Here is a 20734-nt window from a genome sequence, read left to right on the forward strand (position 1 = left end):
TAGTTGCTCTGCGGCATGTGGGATCTTCCCGGACCAGGGATCGAACCCGTGTCCCCTGCACTGGCAGGCGGATTCTTAACCACTGCGCCACCAGGGAAGTCCCGGCAGGCAGCCCATTTTTTTAAGTGAGGGGTAGAATCCACTGAGCCTGGCACGATCCCTGCTTTTTGCAGGCAGGCTCTTCCTTAACACGGTTCACACTTAAGCATAAACTGTTTGACCACCTGGCCAGCCTCATGTCTAGATGCTACCAGAAATAGCAGGCTTTCTATGACATGTTTTTGGGTTTTTTCTCTAATACAAAACAAAAAAAAAATCAAAAACTTGCACAAAGGAGTCTGCATTTTTTAATGATACAAATTCCCACTAACAAAAAGCAAAAGGAACTGGTATCAGTGCTGTGATAATGACTCAGCCTTCTCAGCGATGAAGGTGAGGTCACTGGCTAGAAGGGACAGGGTGAAAATGAGGGCGTGACCCTCTCCAAACCATCCCTCACACAGCAGCCAAGAGCCTTTTAGCATCCCTTGGGCCTGATCATGCCCCTCCTTCCTTCTTTGATGTTTCACGCCCTCAGGACAGAGTCCAGACATGGGGTGGGAGTGGGGGGGTGGGCGGTGGGCGCTATATAAGACTATGAACCAACAAGGACTTACTGTAGAGCACAGGGAACTCTACTCAATAATACGTAACAACCTAAGTGGGAAAAGAGTTGGAAAAAGAATAGATACATTTATATATATAAATATAAAAAAAAAAAATATATATATATATATAACTGAATCACTTTGCTGCACACCTGAAACTATCACAACATTATTAATCAACTATACTCCAATATAAAATAAAAAGTTAAAAAAAAAAGAGACTTTATGATCTGGCCCCATTTACCTCTCCAGACTAAAGGGCTATTGCTATCCTATACCACCCCCTCCACCATCCCCTACCCTAGCTACAGTTGCACTGATCTTAAATTGTGCTCTTTGCCTCCCTGGGACTTTGTACCAGCTGTTTCCCCTGCCTGAATTGTTTTTCCCTTCCCTTCCTCATCTGGCTAGTTCCCAGGCCTCCTCATTCAGGTTCATCGGTTTAGAAGTCACTGCCTCCAGGAAGTCTTCCTGACTTCCATACCTAGGTTATGAGCTTCCCCTGGGTGTTCCAATAGCACCCTGTTCTTTCCCCACAAAAAAACCACATTCCCCTGTATTCGTGCCTGTGTGTCTTCCCCTCCCACACTGATGCTGGGATGGCCCTGTGAAGTGCTTTAACCAACAGAGTGTGGGAGAAGTGGCCCTGAGCAGGTTCCAGGCCTAAGGCTGAGGAAGCCTGGCAGTTTCAGCTTTTGTACTTTTAGAAGCTCTGAGCCACTATTTAAGAAGTTCAGCTACCCAGATGGAGAGGCCCTGGGACTACACGGAGAAAGAAAGCGGCCTAGTTGAGCCTTCATATGACTCCAGCCCCAGCTGCCATCTGACTGCCACCTCATGACAGACCCCAAGTGAGACCAGCAGAATTGCCCAGCTGAGCCCAGTCAGTTCACAGAACTGCAAGAGATAATAAAATGATTGTTTTAAGCCACTAAATTTTGGAGAGTTTGCTATGCTGCAATACATAACTAAAGGACCATTCTGGATTTCAATCGTCTACTGAATGTTTGTCCTGCTAGACTATTTTCTCCATGAAGGCAGGGACCATTCTATTCTTAAAAATTGTTATACACTCAGGACATTCTCCAGCACAGAATAAGCTCTCATATATTTGATGAATGCAAATTAAGAATGTCTACAAGGCGAAGCCAACAACAAATGTCTAGACCACTCACTGTGTTGAGTATACAATGACATCAACAAAAGGTGATTAACTGGACATCTGGGCAGTAAGTTCCCGATGTAAGACAGCTTACCTTTGTAGAAGGACTGAGTCAGATTGACTTTGGGCCACAAGCCAACAACACAGAACAACGTTGGGAGCAGAAGAGAATGGCTAATGGTTCGGGCCTGCAAGTTCAGAAGCTAAAGGCAAGGGAACAAAGTTGTGATCCCCGATGGTGCTCCTCTGGGCAGCACTGAACAGGTGATCTGGTGTGTCAGTCAGTGAGGACTCCAGCTGCTCTAGCCAAGTACCCCTCACTCAAATGGTCTGTTAGCATTCACAGGCTTCTAGGGACAAGAGACATCAAAATGCCATTTTACACATAGGAACAGACATCATCGTCAAAAATTTTTAACTCGCTTTAAACATGGAGGGCCTTCAATGTATGCGGAATGAATACATTTCTGCTCAAATCGGTAAATCCCAGGATTGAGGTCTGGTGGTCTTGTCTGTAATAATCATCAGCACAAAGTGTCCAGTCAAGTCAACGTGTATTGTTTGAGTATCTTCTGTGTCAAGCCTTACGTGGGATGCAAAATGGGAAAATGCCATCCCTGCCCTGAGGGAGAGAACTGGGGAGACTAGACTTACACAAATGAGATAATTAAATAACAGGACAACATATAATTACTGCTAAATTGTGTGGTAAGAAATTAAGTGCTACAGGAATTGGGAAACGTGGAGAGCAGTGAGGGCTCAAACAGTTGGGAAATGCTGGGAGGTGGAAGAGAGCTGAACCAGCATGCTTGTTATTTTATTTTGACACAATAACACAAGGAATGTGAAAGGTGGCTGCCCCAAATCCCAAAGCCAAGGGTATTTCTGAAGTTTCCCAATATTCACGTTTCTGGGCCTTTATTGCTTCTTCTGCTTGCAATACCTTCCTCCCTTCTCCACCTGGTAAATTCTTACTCAAATTTAAAGGTCCAACTCAAATGCAACTACTTTTCTGAATCCTTCCATGGTATCCCATAACCCAGTGCTCTTGCTTCTCCTGGAACATATCTATGCCTTTTGCGTACTCACCTCTTCTACCACTGCCATTAATAGCAACTTACATTCGTTAGGCTCTTACCATGTGCCGGGAACTATGCTAAACAGTTTAAATGTGTTGTTTAAGCCTCACAACAATTGCATGACGTATCCGTTTTCCTATTTTATAGATCAAGAACCTGAGGCTTAAAGTGGTTAAGTAAACTGACCAAGAATACATAACAGGAAGTAAGAAACCATTCAAACCATTTGTGGGACTCCAGAGGCCACTCTTAAAACACTGGACCATGTCTTCCTGGAGGCTGCAAATGCTGGGATTCAAACCGTTTGTGGGACTCCAGAGGCCACTCTTAAAACACTGGATCATGTCTTCCTGGAGGCTACAAATGCTCCTTACTCCTCGGTCTTCTCAGATTCTAGGATGCTGGCTGACATATGGCTCAAAAATTGCTGAACAAATTAATACCACTGTCATACACATGCCTGGGTCTAAAAGTAGGTACCTCCAGTACTCTTTTACCCCAGATAGAGACTTCCATCAAACCAGAAGTCACTACCTGGGAGAAAGGAGGAGGGAGAAAGTGTAAGCAACTTATATTTGATTTTGAGCTCCTTTATTTCACGGATTCAGGTGTGGGGAAAGAGGACGGAGTCTTTGCCCAACAAAAGAATACACAGATAACTCTGGCTGGGTCTGAAGATGAGAGCTCTGATTAACAGGCGTGGGGGCGGGGAAGGGGCCAGTATCCTCTTTGGTATTTTGAAAGCAGCAATTCAAGTTGTTCTTGTCAAATCAGGAAGGACCAGTCGACCTCACTCCATCTGACCCTATTACTGGGCAGACGGAGGCCCAGACAAGGGAAGGGCTCGGCCCGAGGCTACATGGTGAGACAAAGCTGGAGCCAGAGCTGGATCCCCCCGAATCGGAACCCCGCTCGCAGGTATCATCGCCTACCCAGTCGGGCAACTCCAAGCAGATGGCCTTGGGCAGAAAGCTCGTACTACTGGTTTCCTCCGTCGGACCCTAAGGTTCCTCTCCTCCACCCACTGGGCCTGGTGTCTCCCACCTCCTCTAGCATCGGGGCCTGGGGAAGATTGTTCCCCCTCGAGTCTCCACGGTGTCTGCAAGGTCGTCTGGCACCACCGAGGCCGCTCTCGCCCCGCTTCTCAATGGTCCTTCTTCTGAGGCGGTTCAGCTTCGCCCCCTGCGACCCTCCTCCTCTGCACGACCCCCCCCCCCATTCTTATGCCGGCAGCAAATGACACCTCTTCCACCGGAGGCCAGGCCCCCATCCCCGTGCCCTTGTTGAAGTTCACCTCCCCGCCAGCCCCAGTACGCCTACACCTCCCACTTCCTTTCGCTGAGCGCCGTCCTTCCGGCTGGGCCCCCTTCTAATTGGCTGGCGGTGAGCTTCCTTGGGGACTCGGCCACTCCGAGGGCGCCACACAGGCCACTCTAGCCGCCGTCCCGGGGTTTGGCCGCGCTCTTTCGGCTGCGAGCTCTATGGTGTTGGCGACGACATGTGGCGGCTCCCGGGACTCCTGGGCCGAGGTAAGGGCCTTCGGCCGCGGGTCTTGCGGCAGCTGAGACTTGGAACTGAGGAGGGGGCGGGCCGGAGGACTGAGCCAAAGCAATAGTGGGCGGTGTTAGAGCGGAAGAGAGGCGGGGTCGTTAGGGGCCGCGCAGCACTCTGAGTCAAGGGGCGGTTCGAATTTGAGGTGTGGGCGTGGCTAGTAGGAAGAGGGTGGAACTTAGAGCCAAGGAGACGGGTGGAGCCATTGGAAGGGGGAGGAGCCAAGTACCCGGAGATGGTGGGCGGAGTTCATGAAAGAGGAGTAGAGGCCAGTGCAGTAGGCGGGGCCAATGGGGTAGGCGGAGCCAATGAAAAGAGGCGCGATTTAGAGACAAAGAGCTACAAACATGGAGCGAGAGTTTGTGTATGAATGTCTGGTCATTTTAGAACAGTGGTTGTCAGCCCTAGGAGGGCGTCAGAATCACCCGGGGAGCTTTTTCAAAATATTGATGCTCAACCCTGAATGATCCTAGTTTATTTGGCTCTGGGGTGGCACGCTGGAATCTGTACTAAGCAAAAGATCCCCACGTGTATGTATCCTTGTTTAAGAACCTCTGCAGAAGCAGGTGCCAGTGTTTCCTCGGTTCCTGGCGTGGGGCTCTGTCAAGGGTCAGAGGGAAGATTGATGGGGCCACTGTTGCCTCAGTCCCGCTCATATCAAAGTGACTGATCCTTGCTCTGCACAGCTCTTCCCCGTCTGCTGGGACCTGGCCTCCGTGGGGTGACCTCCAAGTCCACCAGCCCAGATGGGCCTCAGGCTACCTCCTCCAACCTGCTGGTCCCTGTGCCCAGTTTCGACAGGTGAAAGACTGCCATTCCGTCACCCATGTGCTCCCCTAGCCTCCCTCTACTCCCACTTAGGACAGAACTTGATAGCCTCTGTTACATCTTACATCTTCTAGGTCTGGCCACCATGGCCCAGGCACAAGCAAGGGCCCAAGGTCCCATGGATGGAAGGCTGCCTTCCAGTGGATGTCTGCCCGTGACTCCCGGAACACATTGTGGGATGCCATATCATGGGTAAGGTTTCCCCAGCCCTGTTCTTGTCCTTCAGTGTGGATGAGAATGATCCTGTATGGAAGTATAGCCTAGAAACAAGAGCTAGGGCATCATTGTGGCCACACTCAAAATTTGAGTAACTCATGGCATTGGAGCATATTTGGGGAGATATTGCTACTCCCTTTCCCCCTGCTGCCCATGTATATATTCCTCCTTTCATTCAGTAAACATTTATTTAACACTTTCTTTGAGCCAGGCATTTTTTGCTAAGTACTAGGGACATAGCAGAGAACAAGGTAGATATGACTCTTGCCTTCCTGAATCTTATAATTAAATAATACTAAATAGCTAACTTTTAATTTATTAATGTATCTATATATATCATCTTATTTAATCCTTACAAAATCTTGCAGAGGAAATATAATCTCTATTTTATAGATGAGAAAACTCAGGCTCTGAAACTTTAGGTAACACTCTTAAGGTCACACAGCTATTCAGTAGAGGAACCAGATTTTACTCTGGAGCTCGTGCTCTTAGCTACTATGCTCTGCAGCTTGGTTGCTATACCTAGTATGGCTTGTAAAAGCACATAGTACATATCCTGACCCATGATCGTCACTCAGTAAATATTTGTTAAATCTGATCTATAAAGCCAGAGGCTCAGTAACACGAGGTCTAACAAGGCAGAATCTTTGCCTCTTAGGTTCTGCTTATAAGATATTTTAAATGAAGTTGGCACTCACGTCACACTTGTCTCCATCACTTCTCATCCCTCTCGCTTTCATGCTGCATACTTTGGGCAAGTGGCTTGACCTCTCTGAGCCTCAGTTGTCTCATCTGTAACTTGGTGTCATCAGCAGAGCTGAGACTGGAATGTGTCCATGCCAGGAACACTTCTCTCTGGGGAGCTATGGCCTAGGGGCATAACACACCCTGGAGAGGGATGTGTTTTCCCATTTTGTCGAAGATATGAACCCTAGGGCAATCCTATAGTGAGTCCTTCTAAAACTGGGTCTGCATCTCAGGGGTCCTGATGCCATCACTCAGCTCTGTCACTACTGCCTATGTGAAAGGGCCTGAGCACAAGCTTATCTCCAGTGATATGGATACGTGTCCCTGTTATTGACATTGCTGGGACCTTCTCTTCCTTCAGGTCTCAGCACACACATCACTTCTACAGACAGGCTTTCCTCTACTCCTGTCTTGTCAGGAGTCCCTCTTATGCCCTGTGTAAACTCTTGATTTGTTTCCTTAGCGGCATTTGGCATAATTTGTAGTTATTATATTATTTCTCTGTGTACTTGGATGTCGTCTTTCTCCCTCAGTGAAGGTATGAACTCCATGAGGGCAGAGACTGGGTCTGTCTTGTTTGCCATTGTATACAGTGCCTGTTGCAACAAATAAGTATTTGGGTGTCTTTTCTCGTGCATAACACAGGAAGGGACAGGGAAAACCAAGCAGTCACTGGGCTAGGAGCTAGCTTAGGTCTTCTGCAGACCTGTTGGAGAAGAGACACCCACGACAAGCCTGTAGCTGTGAATGTGTGTGGTGGGGTGGCTTTGGGGTGGGGGAGGAGTTGTGCCAGGCTAGAGAAGGAGGGAGCCTGATGGGGAACTCTGACCCGTCTGCGTTTGGCTGCACGTGTGCCCAAGCCCAAACTTGCCGTGTTATCTTTTTGCCTGCTTAGATTTTGTTTATTCAGTCACTCGCTCAGGCGTTTATTCAGCATGTATTTATTAGTGCTGTATCTTAGTGCTCTGCTAGGCGCTGGGGATACATAGGTGAGCAAAACAGACATGGTTCCTCCCTCGTGGTGCTTAGAGACTAACAGGAGAGACAGACCTTGATGAGTAATTGTAGAGGTGGCTGTTTAAGTACCAGTGTGATCAGGGCTCCATGGGGGAAGTTCGGGTGCTTACGAGAGTGCGCTGTGGGGGAGCGGCTACAGCCAGGAGTCAGGAAGGACTTCTCGAGGAAGTGATGTTGGAGATGTAGGCGGAGACTGAAGGAGCTGACTGGTGGAGAACTGTGTCCCCTGAAGTGCTGTCTTCCTCAGGGCACCCTGGCCGTGCTGGCCCTGCAGCTGGCAAGGCAGATCCACTTCCAGGCGTCCCTGCCAGCAGGACCTCGGCGAGCGGAGCGCTGCTTTTGGCACAGTCCTCTGGACCGTTTCTTCTCATCTCCCTTGAGGCACCCGCGCTCCTGTGAGTTCTCAGTCCCGGGGACAGGAGAGCTGGGCTGGGAGCTTCTCTGGGCCAGGAAACATCTCTGGACACACCTCAGGAAAAGAGCCGTCAGCAGCTCCTTGCCTCTCCTATCTGCAGTCAGAGGAAGAGGAATGGGAGGAAGGTCTGTCCACCTGGCATGTGGGCCACGCCTGTCCTCCAGGCCCCTCCCATGTCCTCCCCTCCCCTTCCATTGACAGAGCCCCGCAGGGGTCCAGGTCATTTTAGATCCTAGGAGTGGCTTCCTGCCCACTCCTCAGCCAGTTAGGTCATTCTCTGGTCAGTCATTCATCAGTAAGTGAATCTTTATTGAATGGCCATCATGTGCCGTGGTACAGAGGCAATGCAGCACAGTGATTAAGGCTCTGGAGTCACACTGTCATGGTTCAAGCCCAGAACTGCTCATACTAGTTTGGTGTCCCTGGATGAGTCACTTTTAACTTCCCTGTGCCTCAGTGTCTTCACCTATAGAATGGGGAAATAATAAAACCTACCCCCACAGGTTTCTTGGAAGGACTAAATGAGTTAATACATGTCGAGGACTTAGAACAGTGCCTGGCATGTAGTATGTGCTCAGTAAGTAGCAGTTTAAGTTCTTGCCCTTAGTATTATGATTATAATCATAATCAATATTAACCATCAAACTAAGTGCTAAGTGCTGGGGCTAGAACAGTGAATAAAGTAGATCCCTCCCTGCGACTGGAAGAATTCAAGCCAAGGAGCGATTTATGCTTGGGGTGTGGGGATCAGCATAAATGTGGGCCCCTCTCCACCCCTGCGGAGGGAAGCCAGCCAAGGAAATGGAGGAGGAGGCATGTGAAGGACATGTGTCAGCAGTTTCTAGATTCTTCCTTTGGTCCGCGAAGCCTCAGGGAGGGCTCAGTCAGCCCCAGCAGGCTGAACCTATCCCCTTCTGATGTGACCGCTCTCACTGGCTCTTTCCAGCACTGCGGAGACACATTCTGCCCAGCCCTGATAGCCCGGCTCCCAGGCACACTGGCCTCAGGGAACTCAGGCTGGGCCAGGAAGAACCCTCCACTCGGCCTGAGAGCCTCTCTTCACCCAGCTCCTTGAGAACAACTGGTCTTCAGGGTGCTTCTGAGGAAGGTATGGTCTCACCTCCTAAAATCAGCAGAAGGCGGTGGCGGGGTGGGGAGTTGGGCAGATGGACATTTGTTGCTGCATATACCACATTGGGGAATTGTCATTCCTGTGAGCCCCCATGCTTTCTGGGGCAATTTGGAATGATTTGGTTCCTGGCAGTGGTGCTGGATGGAGGGCTCTGTGGACTGGGGGAGTGAGAGAAAAGGAGAACTAACACCTTCCTCCTTTGCCTTTTCCCTTGCAGATCCCAGTGACGCCGGCTTCCTGCATGCCAGCAGTAGCTTCAAGTCCAAGGCAAAGCCAGCCCAGCCTCAGCCCACTGGCGAAAAGCAGGTATTGTCCAGATTTGGCCACCTGGATCCCGTAACATTCCCCTAGACAGGTGGCAATCCCAGTGAACTGTCCCATGATGAGTCTTTATATTTCTTCCCCAGGAACAAGATAAATCAAAAAGTCTTTCCCTCGAGGAGGCCATGACTTCCATTCAGCAGCTCTTCCAGCTCAGTGTTTCCATCGCTTTCAACTTCCTGGGTAACTGGGTGGACCCTGTCTCAAGAAGGGTGGATGGGAAAATGGAAAGGGTATGCAGTAGGTCAAGTAGAGTCAGGGCAGGGAGTGGTTTACATAAGAGAGAGTTTATTTTCTCCCAGGTAGGTCGACCAAATCTGGCCTGGTGGCACAGTGGTGTCAGGGACCTATTCTCAGTCAGATGGTTCTGCCCTTCTTAAAATGGGCTCCCATCTCAAGGTTCAGTTTGCCTCATATCCAAATTCTAGCTAGCTAGAAGGGAAAGGTGGGAAAACTAAAGGACCACTCCTCTCCAACCTAAAAGTTACACAAATCATTGTCCAGAATGAAGTCTCACGGCCTTACCTAGTCACAGAGGAGCCTGGAAAATAGAGTCCTTAGCTGAATGACCATGTGCTTACCTGAAAATTCGGTTACTGTGTCAGAAGGAGAAAATAAATCTCGAATGACACCTTGAATTTTCTGCCGCACTTAGGCAAGAACAGGCTCCTGAGATTTGGAGCAGGCCCTCAAGTGCCCTTCCTTACCCACATCTGGAGACTCCAGATTCCTCTCCACCATTTGTCCTATTCTCTGCAGTGACTTGGCTTCTTTCAGGCCTTCTCATGTGGAGACCCAGACTGCCAGCAGCATCTCCTGGACTCTAGTGGGCAAGTGAGTGAGAGGCTAGGATTCATTCAGTACAAATGTATTAAGCATTCGCCTTTGGTTAGGTCTTAGTTGAGGTGTTGGGGGTACAGTGATTCACAAGACAAAGTCCTTACTCTCATGGAGCTTCCATGTGAGTTGAGGGAGAGAAAAACAGCAAACTGGTAAACAAATAAAAAAGGGAATTTCAGGGCTTCCCTGATGGCGCAGTGGTTGAGAGTCCGCCTGCTGATGCAGGGGACAGGGGTTCGTGCCCTGGTCCGGGAAGATCCCACATGCCGCGGAGCCATGGCCGCTGAGCCTGCGCGTCCGGAGCCTGTGCTCTGCAACGGGAGAGGCCACAACAGTGAGAGGCCCGCATACCGCAAAAAAAAACCCCCAAAAAACAAAGAGTATTTCAGATAGTGATAAATGTTATGGAGAAAATTAAACAGGGGGATGCATTAGTGACTTGGGCAAGGAGCAGCTCTGATTTGGAAGGCCTCGCGGATGGAAAGATCCTTGACCAGACTGACAAAAACAAGCCAGTCTTGTTTCCATCTGGAGAAAGCTTTCCAAGTAAAGGGAACCGCAAGTGCAAAGGTCCTGAGGCAGGATTGAGTTTTGTTTGTTAAAGGAACAAAGAAAAGGATGAGCGTGGTTGTAGTTTAGCGATCACCAGGAGAGTAGAAAGAGATGAAGTCAGAGAAGCAGGCAGGGGCCAGATCAGATCAGGCCTTCTGAGCCGTGGTGGCGTGTGGTGCTTCTGAGTGAGCCAGGAAGCCATTGGAGTGTTTTACGCTGGAGCAGGAAGTGGGGGTAGTCATGTGATCTGATTTACTTTTCCAAAGATCTCTCTGCCTGCTGTGTAGACAGACGCAGGTCATAGGAACGCCAGAGGGGAAACAGGAGACTAGATTGGAGCTGTTACTGATGGCTAAGCAAAACATGATGGTGACTTGGTTTAGGTTAGAGGCAGAGGATCGGTGTGGGGGATGGGGACAGGGTGGGATCCTGTGCCCTCTCGAGTCTTCTCCTCAAGAACAGAGGGCTCTGTGAACCCTTGACAGTGAGTTTTCAGGCAGCCAGGAGGTGACTCATTCACTGCTGGCCGAACGGAGCCCGGCTTCTGCCTCATTGGCTTTTTGTGATTTTTCACGGGCAGACAGTCTTCCGCGAATTTTCTTGCCCATTCCTTCCTTCATATGCATATTCATTTATTCAGCAAGTGCTAAGCACTGTGGCAGAACACAAAGGGAGCATAAGCCATAATCATATTTTGCATTTGTATAGAGCTTTCACCCTATGCAAAGTTATTTCTTCTACATTCTTTTTCTGCTTCTGCCTCCAGGATTTTACAGTCTAATTGAGGAGACAGGGCTTGTACTCTTGAAACAGTTCAGTTCCTAGAAAAAGGCTTGTGTGTGAAGTAAGTGCCGAAAGCGTGTTTAAAGCCTGAGTGTGGTCTGAAGATTCTAGAGCAGAAACAGGTTGGGAAGGTCTGATGATAGAGGCAGAAAAAGGTATCCCAGGCAGGAGAAACAGCTTGAGCAAAGGCTTAGAGTTGAGAGTAGGCTGTGCTCAGCCCCTTCCCTGTTTTCCTTTTCGTTTGGATGATAAAGAGAACATGGGCTTTGGAGCTGAGCTCTCTTTCTTATATTTTCTCACAAAGCAAGATTGACAGTGTCAGCTGAATCAGTTATGTTGGTTACAAGCAGCCTAAAACCACTTTGGCTAACCTAAGCACAAAAGGAATCTATTGGGATCTGTCGACTTGCCAAGCCTCAGAAAGGACAGGAATCAGAGAGCTCCAGGGATGCATGCGGCAGTAACTGAGAAACAGCGTCTTCAGAGTGCTGCCATCAGAATAAACCTGCGGAAGCTGTTTTCTTTCCTGTTGCAGCCAGATCAAGATTCAGACTCCTGAGAGAGGGTCTCATTGGTTGGGAAGAGGGCAGGCACATTGATTGACAGCACTGCGGGGAGGGCTGTTCCCAAAGGGAAATTAGGATGTTGTTACCAAGAGGAGGATGGTGTACAGGAGGGCAGAACCCACTGATACCTATGGCAAACCAGTGAAATATTCAGAGGATGGAAGTGCATGCGAAGTGTCCAAAAAAAAAAAGAAAAGAAAGGAAGGAGCATGTGGGTATCTGACTAAGAATGTGGGGAAGTTCACAGAGCAAGCTATGTTTACGCCTAGTGCTTTCTTACAGGGACAGAGAACATGAGGGATGGAGACTACATGGCAGCCTTTTCTTACTTCCAGAAAGCAGCAGACCGTGGCTACAGCAAAGCGCAGTACAATGTGGGCTTGTGTCACGAGCACGGCAGAGGCACCCCCAGGGACCTCGGCAAGGTACTACACTTCCTCCCTGCCCCCAGGCCCATGGCCTGTGCTGCACCGCCCAGAGTGACCTCCAGAAATGAGCAGTGGGCAGGGCTTGGGAAAGTCCAGCTTCTCTCTTCTAGCCCGGAGGGAAAACTAAAAGAAGTCTCCAGCTTCTAGGAATTTAGACTCAAAACACAGGAAGGCCGGGGACCTTGTCTTTCTCCTTTGCAGCTGTATCCTCACGACCTAGAACGTTACCTTGATGAAGGGATCAATTAATTCTAAAAAGTAGGATAAGTATGCATAGATGTTATATATAAGAATTTATATATAACAGTTTCTTAGAATTGTATACGATGGCCAAAAAATGGGAAGAAACTTGAAGTTCCTTCAACAGAGAATTGGTTAATAAGATCTATGTGGGCCTTAAAAATGATATGCTAGATCTATATTTATTTGCAGGGAAAGATATTCATGGTGTATTGTTAAATGAAAAAGAATAGGTTACAAAAGATAGTGAGTGTAGTTTTCTCTCTCTCCTTTTCTTCCTACACACACACACACATTTATATATGTGTGTGAGTGTATATTAACATATTTGTGTATATATGTTAATACATACAGTACCGGGGGGGAAGAAATTTGCAAGATTGTACACTAAAATGTTAACAGAGAATGATCTTCAGGAGGCAGGATTTCTTGGAATTTTGTTTCTATTTTTGGCTTCTCTGTATTTTCTGACTAATCTATAATGATTATGTGTTATTTAATTAAACACTTCACTCCATAAAAAGGCAGCATACAGTTATCCGTTGACTGGATGTTTTTCCCTTTGCCCCAGGCAGCCTCTTACTACCAGCTGGCTGCCAGCCAGGGCCACAACCTGGCTCAGTACCGCTATGCCAGGTGCCTGCTGCAGGATCCAGCCTCCTCGTGGGACCCTGAGCAGCAGAGGGCAGTGTCCATGCTGAAGCATGCTGCAGACTCAGGCTTGAGAGAGGTGAGTGCCATTGGTGGGGTCACTCCTGGGCACTTGGGGCAGGTGGGGCCTGGCAGTGACTAAGATACCTTTTTCCTTCCTCCTTGACCACAGGCCCAAGCTTTTCTCGGGGTGCTCTTCACCAAGGAGGCATACCTGGACGAGCAGAGAGCCGTGAAATATCTTTGGCTTGCAGCCAACAGTGGGGTATGAGGTGTCCATATCCAGGCATGATGGGGATCAAGTCTGATAAAGGAAGGGATTTAGGAACTGGTACTGTGCCTAGGAGACGGTTGATAAGAGCATTGGGCTGGCTTCAAGCCTTAACTCTTGCTGACTTACTGTGTGCCCCTTGGACAGGTCCAGTGGTGTGCTGGCACTGGCTTGTACCAGCCTGCGAGAATTGTTAGCTTGAAATCAGCTACAGGGAGAGCATTAGCATTAGAATTGCCAAATGCTACAAAACAGGGCTTCTTCCCCTGGAGAGCTGGTTGTTAAACATTTACTAGCATACTACTGGGCTGGTCACTTCTTGTCTTCCTCATCTTTAAGATTGGGATACTAATGCCTGCCTGACCTGTCTACCACTTCACAGGGTTGTCGTGAGGATCAAAATCTGAGATAATAAGTGTGAAAGTGCTTTGTAAAGTGTACACGTGGAAGGTGCATCGTCACAAGTGGCTTAGTCCAGGGAAGTCAGAAGACGCGTGAGGTGAAGACATTGAGCAGTTTGGCGGGGTAGAGGATGTCTGGTTGTCTGTCACCTAGGGGTTGGCATCCAGGCAGCATGGAGTTTGTTCCACAGAGCATTAGTTCCATGGAACGTTTATAAATCATATGAGGGAAAAATGGTCAGATGGATTTGGGAAATACTTTGTTAAACAGGTATCTTTAATGCAGGAAATCTTAGAGCTTTATGTCACTGTGAATTACTGAAAAGGCATCTGTGGGTTTGCTGTATCCTCAAGTGTCTTTGACCAGTATATTTTTTGAGTTGTATCTTAAAGGACCAGGAGCCCTGGGTTAAAGCCAGCAGTGGCCATGCACTAGAATTTCCCAGCATAGGGGCTGCTGCTTCTCTTTACTTCCTGGCCAACACAGTGATAGCGTTATTGAACTCTTGGGCATCAGAATACTTCTCCTTTTTCACTCTGTGTTGTCCAAAGTATCTGCAGTAGCCATCAAAAGGGGACCAATGTCATCAAACAGTACCTGCCTCTGTGCCTGTCTTTCTATGAAAGAGCCCCAGTCTTCCTTGGGCTCAGTGGGTTGTGTGACCATGTGTGGGACAAGCCTGGGGGCACCCTGGCTGGCATTAGTCACCCAGCACGCCAGGAGAAGTGCACAAAGGGATGTTGTGTAACACACACATAACAGCATGGGTGTTTTGGCCTGACTGTCCTAAGCTGGCCTGTAGCCATGAGTCCACCATATTTATTACATAGACTTTGACCTACATGTTACAGAAACTCTTTAGAGGGTAGAAGAGAAATAGAACCATGGTTGGGAGATTGAATATAATGAAAATATTCATTACAGAGAGGGAGAGATGAATGATGTGGGCAACTAAAGGTGTGAAAATAATAATGCTAATCTAAGCACTTTCCACATATTGACACATTTAATCCTCACGACAGGGTAATAAGGTAGGTGCTCTTATTATGCCTACTTTACAGATGAGGAAACTGAGGCACAGAGACACAGAATATGATGCCCGAGGTTACACAGCTGGTAAGTGGTGGAGCCAAGATTGGAACCCAGGCGTCTGGCTGTAGAGATTGGGCTCCTACTCCCTACCTGATACTGCCTCTCCCAGGAGCCTAATTCTCAGTGAGAGGGGAGTGAGGATCCAGAGCCAGGGACAAAGAGATTAGCCTTTTAACGTTTCAAAGGAGGAGAAACATGTTCTCTGTAACGTATGCTTTGTAGCTTTCTGGGTGGAGATCAGGAAGGCATTCAGGGCCTTCGGAAGCCCAGCCTCCACCCTTGCTCCTGGCTCTTTCAGGATAACATAGGAGCCCGACTCCCTGGGCTCCCAGAGCAGGGCCAAGTGCTTCCCGCAGCCTTCACTTCTGCACACTTTCAGCACCATCCTCAACACGAGAAGCCTCCACGCTGCTCCGGCCGGAAGCTCCCTGGGTGGAGGGATCCCTGTGTCCTCTGTTCTGGGCCTCTGGCTCTTCACAGTTGAGATCCCTTGGTCCAGGGAGGGTTGCAGCTGGGCCTGACCCTGCAGGGGTGAAGCACTGGCCTGCTGACTGCTACACCTTCCTCCTGCCCCAGCGTTTCAGTTCTTCAGTCCTGCATGCGTGGGCATTTGTGTGTCTGTCCGTCTTCTCCTTTAGGATTCACAGAGCAGGTACCACTTGGGAATTTGCTATGAGAAGGGCCTTGGTGTGCAGAGGAATCTGGGAGAGGCTGTGAGATGCTACCAGCAGTCAGCAGCTCTGGGGAATGCGCCTGCCCAGGAGAGGCTGCGGACCCTCTTTTCCATGGAGGCAGCAGGTACAGATGAGAGTCAAAGCCAGCAGGTGCCTCCCCGAGCTCAGTACCCTGTGATGGAGAAGGGGGTGGCAGTAGCCTTTGGTCTCTTTGTTACTTCTGCTCCATTGGTGGGAACGAGCACAGCTTTTTGAGTCAGACAAATCAAACCTGAGTTTTAACCCCTGCTCCATTCCTGAACTTGGCCTGTATGTCTTTGCACCTCTGTTTCTTCACCTCTGAAAACTCATTAGATTGTAAAGATTAAATGAGATGGGACTTCTGTGGTGGCGCAGTGGTTAAGCATCTGCCTGCCAATGCAGGGGACACGGGTTTGAGCCCTGGTCCGGGAAGATCCCACATGCCGTGGAGCAACAAAGCCCGTGCGCCACAACTACCGAGCCTGTGCTCTAGAGCCCATGAGCCACAACTACTGAGCCCACGTGCCTAGAGCCCGTGCTCCACAACAAGAGAAGCCACCGCACTGAGATTAAATGAGATGACAGCAAAGGGCTTAGCACAGCCTGGCACACAGTAGGTGTTGAATAAATGGTAGTCACTCCAATGACTTGTCAGGAGAGACACCATCCCAGGGCTGCCTCCGTGCCCTGACTTACCATCTAGGGCTCTGGGAGCCCTGCTCACTCCTGACTCATTCGGGCTGACCTGGGTTAGTAGTGCCAGGGGAACCAAGTCCTTTAAGAAGCCCCTGCTCCAAAGTAGGAGTCTAAGAACACAGCCTGAGTAAGAGTTGCTCTCGCCTCTCCTCGCAGCCCCGGGGCCCAGCGAGCTGGCAGTGAGAGGATTGAAGTCGTTTTCCAGCCCCTCCCTCTGCAGCCTGAACACCTTGCTGGCAGGAGCCTCGCGCCTGCCACATGCCTCGAGCACAGGGAACCTTGGCCTCCTCTATAGAAGCGCTCGTCTCAGAGCCAGCCCCGGATCCCCCAGCAGGGCTGTTCTCCCACACCCCTACCCCTTGGAAAGGAGTCTCGTCAGACTGGGTTTTGGCTAAGGTGAGATAAAATGCAGTCACTGGTACCTCTCACTGGTGCTGGGGGGAGGGGCGGGCAGGGAGGAGATGGGATGCAGCAAAAAAAACAGGGTGTCAGTATCCCTTTACAGGGTAGAAATTCCATGGGGGCTCAGGTTCCCAAGCAATTTCAAGTGCATGGCTAACAAATGACTTTGACCATTTCCCCTAGTTGGTAGCCTCAGCCTCACAAATGGGCAGTGGACACATTCATTTTTTGGCCACGCCACACGGCTTGTGAGGATCTTAGTTCCCCAACCAGGCATTGAACCCGCGGCCTCAGTAGTGAAAGCGCCGAGCCCTAACCACTGGACTGCCAGGGAATTCCCCATTCACAGTCATTTCTGTGCTGTGCATAAAAAAGATTCGTTCAGTGACCTGTGAAAAACTTTACTGAAGGGTCCAGGGACCCTGGTCCTCGCCTTAGCCTTTGCCTTGGAGCAAATCCCTTCCCGTCCCCCTTGCCAGTCTTCGATTTCCTCAGGCTTAGACCACATCATTCTTTGCCAGCGTCTGATGTGTGTGCCTCCAGTGCTTCACCAGAGGATTTTACGTAGTATTCAAACTAATATTTTTAAATTTTAGTGTTTGTATATTAATATATATTATAAAAATGCGATTAGCATGTCATAGTGTCACAGATATTAAAAATAATGAATCAAGTAGAGAAAAAACGTTGTGACATTGCGTAAAGGGGAGCACAGATCCAGAGAGGTGGCAGAAGTCATGGGGTGGTTTCATGAATGCCTAAAACTCAGGAAACGCTGAATGACGTCCGCTTTTGTTCATCCCCGATGGATTCCCGACTGTCTCCATTTCACCTTTGATTTGGAAGGAAGGAGTTTAGTGTCTAAATGCCTGATGTAGCTGCTTGACTTTTTCAGACCTTCGCACTTCACTCAGCCCTAGAGATGGAGCCTGCGAGTTCTCAGAGAGATACCACAACTTGAATCCCAGAGAAGAGGCCAGATGTTCACCCGCCTTCCCAAAGAACCTTAAGTACCTGCCCAGCACAGTACAGAAGAAGAAAGTGTGTAAAGATCCAGGTTCTGGCCACGTCACCTTGAAGCAGTGGCCTGACTTGCTGTGTTGTTTCCTCAATTGTAGACCAAGGGCAGCGGTGTCTGCCCTCCTACCCTCCAGGGCTGATGTAGGGCATTTCACTGCGGAAAGGACGTTGGTGCTCACTTAGGCCTGAGGAGGCAGAGTGATGCCCATGGTTACCTGGCTTTATGAGTCACCAGCCCAGGACAAGGACCCCAGCCTCCCAACTCCTGGCCCAGGGCTCTTTTTTGCACAGTTCTCACTGTAATTTTAGGTGAAAGCGTTACTATCGTCCTGCCGATACAAGGGGGTAAATGGCAATTGGGCCCTTGGAGTCTTGGAGCAGGAGAGTATAGATTTTGAGATCCTCTTTTGTGAAAGGTTTGTGCCAGAAATGGATGGGAGTTTAATAAAACTGATACTGGATTGTCTCATCACTCTTGCCCTTGAGTATGTTGGGGAAAGCCAGGGAGATGGGCAGGGGAAGCAGAAAGCCGAGGCTCCATCCTCATCTCTAAACTCTCCATTAACCAATTTAAAGGGTCTTAAAAGCTTCTCCGAGAGAGAGACATAGCAAGAAATGATTTCTGAGTCAACGCTAATGATTCCAATTACTGAATTTGTGCATAGCTGTTCCCCGGCTTCTGGATGTTAGCCCAAGTTCAATAGCAGAGATGTGGTTGAGGACGGGGGGTGGGAGGGACTGAGGCCCAAACCCCCTAGGAACTGTCCAAATGCGAAAGACCACCCAGCATGGCCAGCTCAAAGCGGGGAGGATTTGAGGAGGGGAGTTGTCCACATTTCCCTGTCTGCTGCCCGCCCCCCTCCCCAGCCTCTAGTGGTCTCATCACACTTTTCCCAGCAACTTCCTCTCACTGCTGGAGCCCTAAGCTTCCTCCAGCTCGAGCGCCTCTCCTGCCCTCTGCTCCCTTTCCAGGGCTGCCCTGCACACTGGCCTCACCCCCACTGGTCCCCTCATGTGGCTTTCTTCCACAGATGGCTCCTTGGAAGCAGGGACTTTGTCTTTGGATTCCAGTATCCTCAGCACTTAGCACAAGGTCCCGTCATGCAGGTAAGGGCTCAATACACACATTGGTTAAAGCTCCGGTTTTTAAGCTGTGCAGTGCACTAATCTCTGCACAAAAAAAAAAAAAAAAAAAAAAGATTTCTGTGGTCAAATAAGTTTGGGAAACAGTGTACTAGACGTCCCCTTTTTATAGATGCACGATGCACGTCAGCATATTCAAGGTTCCAAGAAGTCCTGCAGTAAAGAACTTGGTTAACCCAGTGCTTCCCTCATAGAGTCGGGCGCAGAGCCCGGCTCCCTGCAGATCGCTGATGAACCTTCCCGGGGGCACCCTCTGTGTAAAGTAAAGTGTCACTTCCTGCCTTCCCATGGAGCTCCACTTGCCAGCCTCTTCCCCTCCTGTTGTCACTTGGGGTTCTCCGATTATGGGCTCCTCTGGCCATGCCTGGGGCAGGGGGGCAGTTCGCACAGTCCGGGGACCCAGGGCCTTCTGTGTTGATGGCCAAATAGGGTTCTCCCTCCCTCTCCGTCGTTATAAGTTAAGTGCTGATCCAATTTAGGGTACCAAATGTGGAGGGAGGATATTTTTAAGCTCTCCTTGTGGAGCAGGAAGGATGGAAGAGTCGTGAGAGAAATGCTGTCAAGGGGCCAAGAATCCTCGCTGTTCAGTCCCTACGGTCTCTGTACTGCCCAGGGGATGGGCTTCCTCGCAGACCCTGGAACTGCTGTGCTTTTGCCATTAAAATTCCGTTATTAATGACTCATTGTTAGTGCCCTGAAAGGGAATGTGAGGGGAGGCTAGGGAGGTGGCCTTTGTTAGCAGGGCCAGCCTGGGTCAGGACGACCCGAGGTTCGAGCCCTGATGCCCTCAGCAATGAGCCCTTTGCGCAAGGCTCTGCTGCCTCAGTTTCCTCATCCGGAGATGCTGTTTTCAGGGAGCCCTGACACTGTGGAGGGAATGAGGCTGTTTGGTTCATTATATCTTCAGTACTAATACAGGGCAGGGCACTTAGTAAATGTTCAGTAAATATTCATTCAGTGAATGAGGGATTCTATGCGTTGTCTTTTCTCCACCGGACACCAGCACCAAACCTACCCAGCAACATAGGAGGTGCTTTAAAATATCTGTTGAATGAATGATTCTGTATACCCCTCCCCTGACTGCCATTCCTAGTGCTACTTCTGACCTGTAGTAATTGCTCAGCAAATATAAAATGTTTGTTGAATGAGCGTTTCTGATCGTGCCCCCCACCCCAGACCCATTATATTGTGCCCAGTACTCAGTAGGGACTGGAAAACACTGATCTATTTTCTAGGTACACACTATGTGCCAGGCTGAGCCTGTGCTAAAACTCCTCCCTCCCCTCCCCTGTCCTCTCTTCTCGTGTTGGAGATTTGGTTCTCTCCAGAGTCCCAAGGGTGGTAGTTGCCATCTCACTCATTTCAGTCAGCGGAGAGGTAGGGATCAGTGAACTGCCAAGCTGAAGTTGGGTCACAGACAAGGAGGCTTCCTGTCAATCTCAGGACGGCCCCCAGGCTCCGAGTGAGCACTGCATTGCCCTCCTGGTGCTGGAGGACGGCTGACTATTGATAAAAAATGTCCCTCTGCGCTTTCCAAATTAAGACGACATTTAACTGAGTGCTCGCTGGCTCGCCAGCTCCTTCAGTCTCCCGGGGGACAGAGCCCATCTTGGTGGAAACGGTTTTGAGCACGTCCAAGGTCTCAGCTCTGACATCTCGGCTTATGTCAAGAAGTTTCTGTAACCTTTCTGTTCAGCAGACTCAGTTCTGTCAGCATGCACACTGTCTCATTCTCAGTCGGTTATTGGGTATAAGGTCTGGCATCAGCCTACTTGGAGGGGTTGCAACGTTCGGGTGAGAGCACTTAACCCTCACGTACATACAACCCCGCCCTGATC

The 20734-nt window shown here is 49.4% G+C and overlaps 2 protein-coding genes and 1 long non-coding RNA gene across 9 annotated transcripts in view; 2 read left to right on the forward strand and 1 right to left on the reverse strand.

Annotated features, from left to right (window-relative positions):
- Nucleotides 1-334: 334 nt before the first annotated feature.
- Nucleotides 335-3929, reverse strand: LOC141278334 (uncharacterized). The gene is made up of 2 exons (XR_012330896.1): nt 3821-3929; nt 335-2159 (listed from the first exon to the last, which is right to left on the reverse strand). It is a non-coding gene; the product is annotated as an uncharacterized lncRNA (long non-coding RNA).
- A 311-nt stretch (nt 3930-4240) lies between these two features.
- DELE1 (DAP3 binding cell death enhancer 1) lies at nt 4241-18222 on the forward strand. 7 transcript variants are annotated; one of them, XR_012330894.1, is made up of 13 exons: nt 4241-4417; nt 5126-5240; nt 5342-5459; nt 7495-7642; nt 8609-8770; nt 9012-9100; nt 9202-9298; nt 12139-12281; nt 13096-13254; nt 13348-13440; nt 14910-14964; nt 15579-15738; nt 17629-17764. XR_012330894.1 is itself a non-coding variant. In XM_019924596.3 (13 exons), exons 1-12 carry the CDS (start codon nt 4387-4389, stop codon nt 16724-16726), a joined length of 1554 nt encoding a protein of 517 aa, XP_019780155.2. In that variant the 5' UTR covers nt 4241-4386; the 3' UTR covers nt 16727; nt 17629-17766. The 7 variants fall into 7 exon arrangements, 5 of the variants coding, with proteins under 5 accessions (XP_019780155.2, XP_019780154.2, XP_019780157.2 ...); XR_012330893.1 differs by lacking the exon at nt 17629-17764 and adding an exon at nt 16488-16623; XM_019924596.3 differs by lacking the exon at nt 14910-14964 and adding an exon at nt 16488-16727 and having other exon boundaries at nt 17629-17766.
- Nucleotides 18223-18374: 152 nt separating this feature from the next.
- RNF14 (ring finger protein 14) overlaps nt 18375-20734 on the forward strand; it is a 45260-nt gene continuing 42900 nt past the window's right edge. The window contains exon 1 of the mRNA XM_019924605.3: nt 18375-18860. The gene's annotated coding sequence lies outside the window, so the exon portion shown is untranslated. The remainder of the gene's footprint in view (nt 18861-20734) is intronic.

This window comes from Tursiops truncatus, chromosome 3 (assembly GCF_011762595.2).
Source record: "Tursiops truncatus isolate mTurTru1 chromosome 3, mTurTru1.mat.Y, whole genome shotgun sequence".
In the NCBI taxonomy this organism is placed as follows: domain Eukaryota; kingdom Metazoa; phylum Chordata; class Mammalia; order Artiodactyla; family Delphinidae; genus Tursiops; species Tursiops truncatus.

Coding starts and splice junctions, on each gene's coding strand:
- DELE1 (XM_019924595.3), top strand. CDS start 4,387: ATGTGGCGGCTCCCGGGACTCCTGGGCCGAG. Junction 4,418..5,125: donor CCCGGGACTCCTGGGCCGAG/GTAAGGGCCTTC, acceptor TGCTCTGCACAG/CTCTTCCCCGTCTGCTGGGA. Junction 7,643..8,608: donor CTTGAGGCACCCGCGCTCCT/GTGAGTTCTCAG, acceptor GGCTCTTTCCAG/CACTGCGGAGACACATTCTG.